The sequence below is a fragment of the Clupea harengus genome, unplaced genomic scaffold (assembly GCF_900700415.2).
Source record: "Clupea harengus unplaced genomic scaffold, Ch_v2.0.2, whole genome shotgun sequence".
NCBI classification, from domain to species: Eukaryota; Metazoa; Chordata; class Actinopteri; order Clupeiformes; family Clupeidae; genus Clupea; species Clupea harengus.
In genome coordinates this window covers 1-9,829 of record NW_024880293.1, presented here as the reverse complement: position 1 = coordinate 9,829, position 9,829 = coordinate 1, and the positions used below count along the sequence as shown (strand labels likewise).

Below are 9,829 nucleotides of genomic sequence, written 5' to 3'. Positions count from 1 at the left end.
TAACTGCCAGAGAGTGAACATTTAAACACTTGGAGGGTCATATTACAGAGACTAAAAAGGTATTTGTTACATATGTTTCGAAATCAGGTGATTATATGTTAACTGAAGTATTTAATTTAATATTATTTGTAACATTATTTGAAATGATGTAGACATATAGAAAGGAACAAAATGTTCCTTACAACTGTAACTCTAGTCGCTTTGTAAACTGGACTTAGAAAACAATCCAAGGTATCAACCAATGCTGTATCACACAAGTAGAGACTCATACCATATCTTGGTGTGTCCAATTTGTAGGCAGTGTAGACCATAGACCTTTTACAGGTGTATGATAACTAGCCTTTCCACCATTGGACTCTTTCAGTCAAATTGAAGAAAAAAAAGTGACAAGGTGTTCCCTAACTGATAACTGATAGAAAAACATTTATTGTAATTCTTAGTATATAATTGTATGTAATTCAATATCCTACATTAAAATGTCTAACAAACTTAATAAGTGAATAAGATTGCCAATGAAACAGCAAAACAGGAGAAACAGCAAAGCTGTCAAGTAAATCACAAAAAACTACAAATGTTTCTTTGAATCGTTTCCGGGTATATGGCCGTAGGTTTCCGGTTTACTTCTGGTACCCGAGAGTTTTCCAGTTTGTTGACAGTTTGAGAGCTAGCCAGTAAAGAAAGCAACATGGTTTCTACATAAACACAGACGTTTGTTTTTTTTGTAGCCAATGGCTGTTTGTTTTGTTTTGTTGGTCTTACTGTAGAGTTTTAGATTTAAGCATAGCTAGCAAACAGAATGTGGTTAACATTAGCTACAGTTCTAGCGTGCTAGTAGCTAGCCATAGCTAATTTTAACATAGATGCTGAACTAATAGCGAGCTAGTTAGCTTGAATTACGCTATGGTGCTTCTCATACATTTGGTATGCTTTTACTTCTTCTGAATAATTTGTGCGGCATGGACACCGAGGCAATCGTGATCCGAATTAAAACCTCACGTGGGGACATGGACTCCTCTGTGGATTGTCCCTCTATGTTGAGTTTTAATGACTTACTGGCAAGTACTTTGATAGCATTAAGTTATCTTACATTTTGTTTTGATACTTGATTCTTCCGCTTCAGAACATTCTTCACTTTTTCACACTTTCCCTCCTTAGTCTAATGCTGTCATGTCAAATTGGACCGTCAAACTTTGATAGAATACACAATGAAGGGGATGCGGTATGCCTAGATAGATAACGTATAACGATACCCTAACTTTTAAAATGCATATACGGGTTCAAGCTAGCTATGTAAGATATAGACTGTAGTTTTTAGTAAGACGCAATCTAGTTCGCCAGGTGGAAAGCATGTCTATGCCAAAAATTACATTATAAATGTTACAGTGCCAGACAATGAATGACACTGCTGTAAGAGCATATGGGTGTACATCTCATCACATCACATGCAGTCTGAGAACTTCTGTATAACTAAGCACACTGATGGCTCTTGAATGTACTATAACATCTGTTTATATGGTCTAACTTTTCTCAGGCAGCTATAAGGGATGTCATGCCAGAAGCCACAGTAACGGCATTTGAATGTAAGTTAATTACGAATCACCATTCTTAGTCATGATGTCTTGCATTAGCCTGTTATTGACAACACTGTTCCCAGGAGATCACACACACACCAAGACTGACAGTTTCACTAATGTGCGATATCATTGTATAATGTTTACTAAACTGTGCAATGTCTTTTTACTTACTTATTATATCTTGCAGTCTGTTTACATTTATTATCTTACTGGTGCTTCCTCCTATTGAGCCACTCCCTCTGCACATTTATGCAAATGTCCCCATTCTGGGATTAATAAAGGATTATCTAATATTTAGCTGTCGGCATCTCAACAGATTCAATTCAATTCAGCAGATGAGTCTTTTTAAGAGGTAGTCTTTCACCAGTCAGCATGATGCTTTTTATGTTGACAGATCTGTTTACTTGAAGGGTAAATGGGTGAAATGCTCATTTCTTTTTTTTAACTTCTTTTTATTCCCTTTTATCAAATGCAGTAATACAATACATCACAACCAATCAATATTGATCACAGTATTTTGAGCTAAGAAAGTTTTACTCACAGACAGAAAACTGAAAACTCACAGACGGAATTTTTTTTGTTGCATTCCAAAACATTGGAATACTTTGATATGTTCTTGTTGTGACCACTATACATTCTCACTGATACCCAGGGACTATCAATACTTACTTGCCACAATACCCTGGAGGTGTTTTGAGTATGAATAATGTTTTTGTATATGTGGTTTCATCATGACCATGTAGACTGTTGTCACAATCACTGTCACTGTCCCCTTGGAGATGATGACAGACTTCCTATGTTGTAGATGAAGATGAGGTTGGTGATCGAATTACAGTCAGGAGTGATGAAGAACTGAAAGCCATGCTCTCATATGTGAGTGTTTATCCTTCATAGAATTTCCTCTTGAAGTGTCCTAAGTGTGTTTTCAGAAATGTGTATCTATTTCGTTCTGCAAGATATTTTTTTTTTCTGGTTAGTAAAAGTAGTGAGAAAAATAACATCTGCAAAAAATTATTCTTTTGAAACATATATATCGTATCATATATATAGTTTTATGGTTCCTCAGAATTATAATTACTGACCTCAAACCATTGAGATTTGATTTATAACCTTTCTCATTGTGCCACTGAGCGCTGAAAGGGTTTTGTTGGAGGGAAAGCTATTAAAAATCTATTATTGTGGATCTTTTCAGCCTTTGGCAAAATATGCTCATTACTAAGCAGATTGGAGAAGATGACAAGTAGCTGCAGATTTCTTTTCCTCTTGTGTCTGTACCCTCCCTCCCCTCCACATGCTTGATGTGCCAATTGATGTTTCCATGGCAACATGTCACCTTTGGCATGCACTGGCACAAGTCTTCAAAGACATGAGCTGTCATGGTCTGTCTCTCTTTCTCACTAGTTCTGATGTATCTCTTAATGGTGACAATGGTTTTACGTTTAAAGTGCTAATATGGTACAACTGAGGTTGCTTACAACCTATTTTGTCCAATTAAAAAATGCACTTATGTTAAGTTGTAAAATCCATATCTGTATTCACATTCACATTTATAGACAAGCTCTATTCTTCTAGAGTGTTTATTTTTTTTCCTAACATTTTGTTGTGTTCCTCAATGCTTACTGTTCATATCGCAGACATCAAGAGTAATGGCTTTGATTGTTCTGTTTGTGTGCTACGGTGCAAGCTAAATGAACTATCAACTTTTATTATTTATTATGCAGTACTTAAAGTTTCGCCTCATTAATAAACAGACCCCCTGGGCTGAGAAATTTTTCAAAATCTACTTTCATCTGGGGATGTCTTTTACCCCCCATCAGCTTACAATGATGCTTGGATAGCTACAGGCTCTTTTTATTCTTCCTGGGAAAAAAAGACACTCTGAAGTGCATGTTATTTAATTGTTTAGTTCAAATCATTTAATTGTTTGTTTTGTGCGTCCGTCACAAGATGGCCATATGTCTGCCTTTCGAAATTGAGTTTGAACAGTTTCAACATATCCTTCATCTTTAAATATGTAATTAACCTCACCTGATTTCAGTCAGTTTGTCGTCCTTAATATTGTAAGCTGGCATTTATTGGACTCGATTGAAATTCTGCGAAGCTTGATAATATAGTTTACCTCAAATGGTCTTTTGGGTCAGATCACTTGTTATTGTTGATGCTGATGGAGGCTATATGAATTTCACGGTACACAGGAAGTACACAGGAAGGAACTCAGTCATCTGAAATGCCACCAAAAATGTGTTCTGGGGATGCCTGTTTGTAATGCTGTTTAATGCATACTTCCTTGAAATGCACACAAACACCATTTACCTAACCACATTGCTTCGCGCACATATTTTTGGCCTCTGCACAATGATCTCCAGCTTCGAAGTAAATGAGTTGCCGCTCCCGATAATAGCCTGTGCTCCTCCTGGGATATCAGCGTCTGTGAAAGGTGCTGAATGTAGGGGAAAGTGTAATATGGGCATAATACTGACTTAACCGTGGGTCTTACGCAATACTCGTGCATTTTTAGCAATCACTGCATTCATATTCAGAGCATATGCTTTATTTTTGCCTGGGTGGCAGTTTAGCATCCACTGAGACCCCTACCCCTTTCCACTAGCTGAATATGCCTTGATGTCATTAATTCCAGATGAGGGGATTGCCATGGAGTTGAATTAATAGGAATTAAGGACTTGTCCCTGCTTTTGATAAGCGGTTAAGCAAGTGATTCCCCTGACTCTCTGGTAGCCTCTGCCCTTGAATTGACTGCATTATGGGGTGCTGCGTGGGATCAGATGAGGCTGGCATCTGCCCTGACCCTTTGGGTCACGAGCCGACAGCTCCCCGCCCTTCCTCTCAATTGACTGGTGTCATGACCTGCAGACGAAAAGTAAAGAACATCCAACCGCAATTAAATTGTAAAAAACAAAGACAACCGGTACACGTATAAAAAAAAGATTCTGTAATCCTGCACGCAGCCCTTAGACTAAATGGTGATACGTCGGAGTATGCGCATCGAGGACAGCCTCCGTCACCGTCTGACTTTGGCTGGGCACACGGACGCCTTTGAGACAGGGGCATTTATAATCGCGCCGCTGAACCTGGAGGAAGGAGCCGCCGCCGCTGCTGCTGAAAGTTAAAGACTGACCCGTGTCAGATGTAGCCACGCGACCTCATTCCCCCGCAATCCCCCAGCCGCGGCACGCTAATTGAGGAACGCTCCTATTCTCGGGCTGCTAATGATGATGAGGCTCCGGCAGGAGCGGCGCGAGGGCCTGCCTGTCCCCCTAGGCTGAGGGATGCTGTTTGTGATCAAACAGTGTTTAGTTATTGTCCAACAAAGGGGAATTTCTTTTAATACACTGTTACAGATTAGTGGGTAATTGCGGCTCCTAATCAATAAAGTGGTGGAGTGGAAAATTAAAGGTGTATTGTGAGTGTGTTTGTGTGCCTACGAGGAAGTGAGGGCATGTTCACATGTGTTGGGCTGTCTGTGTGTGTCTCTCTCTCTGTGTGTGTGTGTGTGTGTGCGTGTGTGTGCGCGTCTGTGTGTTTGTGTGTGTGTGTGTGTGTGTGTGTGTGTGTGTGTGTGTGTGTGTGTGTGTGTGTGTGTGTGTGTGTGTGTGTGTGTGTGTGTGTGTGTGTGTGTGTGTGTGTGTGTGTGTGTGTGTGTGTGTGTGTGTGTGTGTATGTAAGGGAGCTACATTGTTCCTGTGTGGCCAAGTGACAATGCTGGCGGGCAAGAAGAGATGAAACCTGAGGAGGGGGCAGCAATGATAAATAGGCCTTTTAATAACAGCTGCAGCCTCTCTCTCTCTCTCTCTTCCTCCCTCTCTCTCTCTCTCTCTCTCTCTCTGGCTCTGTTTCATGCATGTAGTGATGCACTCGCAGGGCAGGGGAGCGCGACTGCTGGCTCCGGTGAGCTGTGTTCCGCTCAGCTCTGCTCTGCTCTGCTCTGAGCGTCCCACTGAAAACAGCACACAGTCAGCTCGTGAACCCCCTGCATATTATTGTCCAAGCCTCCCTCCCCACCCCGTGGTCCATCTGTGCCTGTGATTTGGAGTGGACTGACAGTCTGTCCCTCTCTGTTCAGGGGCCAGTGTCAATGAACAAGGGTCTCTGGCCGACATAAAGAGAGGGGAGGAGGGGGCATGCTCACACAAGCTTCCAAGCAGATGGTGGTGTTAACTGAAACATCAATTGAAATGTTCTTTTGGCAAGAGTCAGGGGGTGGGGTGGGGTGGGGGCCCAGGGAAAGGGCTTCGGTTTGGGCTGTTGTTCTCCATACAGTCCATACTCCATAGCGCAATAAGATGAACCATTCACCTGCCACAACTCAAGGACGGCAGAGGAGCTGTGGTGAAAGTTTGGCTGTTCTTTGCAGAGCCAGAGCTCCCTCCTTCTAAAGTGCTCACTTGCAGCGCTTTTACAGTAGTTGCAGGTTTTTTTTATGAATAGGATAAATTGCCTCGCGCACTCTATTGATGATGTGTTTTTTTTGTGTGTGTGAGTGTGTTAACCTTCACTGTGTAGTAATGCAGTGTAGAAGGTAATTAAAAGCGAGCTGTTTGGGAGTGCAGAGTAAGATTGCTGCACGGTAAAACAAATGGCCTCGCTGTTATTTTGACAGCCCTGTGATTGGAGAGCACCTGGAAGGCATTAGAAGCTTCGGATCAATAGGGAGTTAATTTCCCATTAAAGAAAGATTACCTGGACAATGATACTGAGGCATTTCAGGCGGGATGTAAAGTCTGATGGACAATGCAAAATGGTGCTGTTTCATGACATTTCTCTCTGGCGTCAATAATGCACTGGCCCCCTGCAGAAACTGTGCCTTTTACAATGAAGAGGAACATTCATGCAAGTGAACTCTGTCCATTAAATGTATTTGTATTGGAAAATGACAGACTACACAATAAGTTTTTATGGTGAAATGAAATCTGTCTTGAACCGTTTTTCTGACTCTGACACTGCCTCTGCTCCCTCCCTGTCTCTCTCTCTCTCTCTCTCTCTCTTGGTCTATCTAGTACTGCAATACTGTGATGGAGCAACGTGTCAATGGACTGCTGCCTGAACCGCTGCAGATCTTTCCTCGAGGTTTGTAGTGTGTGTGTGTGTGTGTGAGCGCGTCAGTGTTCTGTATACACTACGCTTGTCTCACAAAGTCACCGTTAAATAACGTTTCACCTCCCTCAGGCTGTGTGACACATGAATGGACTAAAGGTCTAAATATTTTTGATTTTTTTTGTAAGTTTGAACAGCTGGATAAATAGTCCATTATTATACTTGCCTTGTGGTTGTAACCTTCCATTTTCATGAAAATGAATATAAGGAATGATTCTTTGTATTTGTAAATTCGGATAGTTACTCATAATGATAATGAAATAATAATGATCATAATAAATACTTTTAGAAGATTTCCACACTTAACTCTTAACTGTCATGTCTATTGTCTGAGATTCTGAGGCTCAGGTGGCGGTGGGGCTTAATGAAAGACTGATAGAGAAACAGACAGAACACCTCTATAAAACATTAGACTGTTAGTCTTGTGGGTTTAAATCATAATGCTGGCGGGCATTTTATTCCAAGGAAAGTATGTGAGTAGCTCAAATTAATTGTGTATTATTTTGAATGTGTAAAGGTGTGTGTGTGCGTGTGTGTGTGTGTGTGTATGTGCTTGGATAAAGGAGGGAAAACAATTAGTGAAAGACAAAGAGTAAAGAACTACAAAAGACTGTGTCCATATGTGTGTAAGGCTTAGCGTAGTGTATAAATACAAATCGTGTCTCTGCTTTGGCTGGAAGCAGCACCCCAGTTCCACAGTCATTTCAGCAAGGTTCCCTAATTCCCCGGCAGGTCTCCTGAGCCACGTCTCAATCATTCTCACTGCTAATTTCAGATTCACCCTCATTTCTTTTTAAACGATTCCTTTTCAGCAAATTTGTAAATGGCCCTGATGTGTTCTACAATTTAGTCAATTACTGTTTCAGCCGGCAAGACTCCAGGGAACCGGAACATACATGGCCTGAAGGTATCCATTTCAATAATTGTTTCAGGAAAGTTGGGAATGGATTGGTAGGTAATGCTGTGCTCCACTTATTGAAATGTCAATTGAAGTCAGGACTCCTCTCGCCTGCTCCCTCTTTATATTTATATATGTAGATGTGTGGCTCTATTTCCTCTTCCTCTGTCTCTCCTCAACCCCTCCTCCTCCTCCTCCTCCTCCTTCCCTCGCTTCTGTGTCCTTTTTAAAGTGCTCGGGTGGGGTGTGTGAAGATCCTGATCTTACATCTAATATGCAGAAACAGTTTAGGGATGAGAAATGATTTGTACAGATTTGCGGTCTTCATGACTGTGGAATGTGAACAGTGGTCATGCTGTCTTTGTGAGTAGAGGTCACTAGGAGATTATGTGTATCTTACTGTTCCCATTTAGCTATCTTCACTCCTTAGGGTTAGTAGCTGTTAGTATCATGCATATGAAACAATATCATCCCCATATATATTAAGTATTCATACAGTATGCTTAATTAACCTATATCTATGCAAGATCATTATGATGGGGATCTTATGAGTCTTTGGGTCAGATGTTTGTTTTCAAAGATTACCCAAGACTCAAAATGATAATTTTTTTAACGGTTTAATCTAGATTTAATTGCTTTGGAAGCAAGTAAAGTAAATGATATATACAGTATATGTTTGAAAACGAGGTCTTCATGGACACTAATTAACAAGAGAATCTCTGCTTTACTGGACTGATCAGAGTGACCTGTAGACCTCAATTAAACAAGCTATTTTTAGGTGTGTGTGTGTGTGTGTATGTGTGTCAGATTTGGGTCTTTACATTAGCAAGCACTCCCCTGAATGCTATTCAAGAGAGCACATAATGTCAAACTCAATTTATTCATCTTATTTTATGATTTTACCGTTATCTTTTTTTGGCACACAAACGTATTTTTCCAAGGATATACCCCAAATTCTGGCTTCCCTCCCTCACCCTCCTTCCCCCCTCTGTAAACCAAGCGACCTCCTTCCGCCCTCCTCCCCATGTCTTCCTTCGCTCTCCTCCTCTTCCACAAAAGCCAATTAACCTTCGCACTGAGCTGAGGACGGCCTCCTAGTTATTGTCTTTGTCTGGCCGCAGGTGAACACGAGGCATGGGCCCGACAACAACCGAGCCCCCTCTGCCGCCGATACGCTGCCCAACAATAGGTGAGTGTTACGTCTGTATGGCCAGGGGGAGTCCAGCACAAGGAAGGGGATGTCTGGGAAGAACCGCAGTCTGGCCTCAACGTGTGGCCTTATCTCTGGATAAGGTCTTCATGTTACCTATAGCAGCTCTGTTGATCAACCATTGTTTTGATAGTCATATGAATTTATCTGTGGTTATGATAACCTAGGAGTTAAAAAAATGTAGTGTGTTTATCTGTAGGATCATTTGGAGTTTCAGTTATAGTAATATTATTTGCTTAGCGTAATGACAAGGTGAAGATGAAGAGCAACATGGCTAAATTGAGTTTTTGTAGAATAATGTTCATAAATGTGTTTCTGCATTACATTGTCCCAAGTGTAATAGAACAACTACACACCTGATACATGATTACTGGTACATGTGTAGGCTTAATGGTAGGAAAAATGCAGGGATTCAGTATTACACAAGAAATATGACAACTATTTTTTTCCACACAGTTTAAAAAAGTCTTCAGCTGAGCTCAAGAAGATCCTGACAAATGGACAGGTATGATGAATTATGTAATCTCCTTATCTCTCCACAAATGCATGTATGTACTTTTGAATGCACGCACATTCACACGCACACTCAGGCACACACATACACACACACTCACACTCACACTCACACTCACCCTCACACTCTCACACACACACACACACACACACACACACACACACACACAAATGGAGACAATTGTTTTCCCATATGAGGTACCAAAAAAACCAGAGCTACCCTTGTAGTTCCCTCTACTCCCAAGGCTACATGTGAGGCATTTGAGTTCAAAGAGGGAGAGTGTATCTGCCGCAGGCCAGTCTGCATTGCTCAGCCGCACCTATTAGCTCCTATCGACTAGTACATGCTTGTCCTCCACTGAATGAGTGCTTCCTTATTGATTTTTATTTTCCCAGCGTTTTTCACGCTGCCTTTTTACAGTGTGATGGGATGAGATCTTTATCCCACACCAATCGGAGATGTATCTATATTCAATGGCCCCTGTCACTGGCTTTCTTATCCCCTCAACACAAACACACACA

General features: G+C 41.2%; 1 protein-coding gene across 1 annotated transcript; it reads left to right on the top strand.

The window, feature by feature from the left end:
- Nucleotides 1-606: 606 nt before the first annotated feature.
- LOC122131803 (dual specificity mitogen-activated protein kinase kinase 5-like) lies at nucleotides 607-9,377 on the top strand. The gene is made up of 7 exons (XM_042706482.1): nucleotides 607-1,055; nucleotides 1,532-1,580; nucleotides 2,380-2,447; nucleotides 6,590-6,659; nucleotides 7,553-7,593; nucleotides 8,706-8,773; nucleotides 9,251-9,377. Exons 1-7 carry the CDS (start codon nucleotides 924-926, stop codon nucleotides 9,303-9,305), a joined length of 483 nt encoding a protein of 160 aa, XP_042562416.1. The 5' UTR covers nucleotides 607-923; the 3' UTR covers nucleotides 9,306-9,377.
- Nucleotides 9,378-9,829: the final 452 nt, after the last annotated feature.

Bases quoted from the DNA above. Each gene is read 5' to 3' on its own strand.
- LOC122131803 (XM_042706482.1), top strand. From the start codon at position 924: ATGCTTTTACTTCTTCTGAATAATTTGTGCGGCATGGACACCGAGGCA. The intron at 1,581-2,379 runs GTAAGTTAATTA...CCTATGTTGTAG, and splicing joins CACAGTAACGGCATTTGAAT to ATGAAGATGAGGTTGGTGAT. The intron at 7,594-8,705 runs GTATCCATTTCA...GTCTGGCCGCAG, and splicing joins GGAACATACATGGCCTGAAG to GTGAACACGAGGCATGGGCC.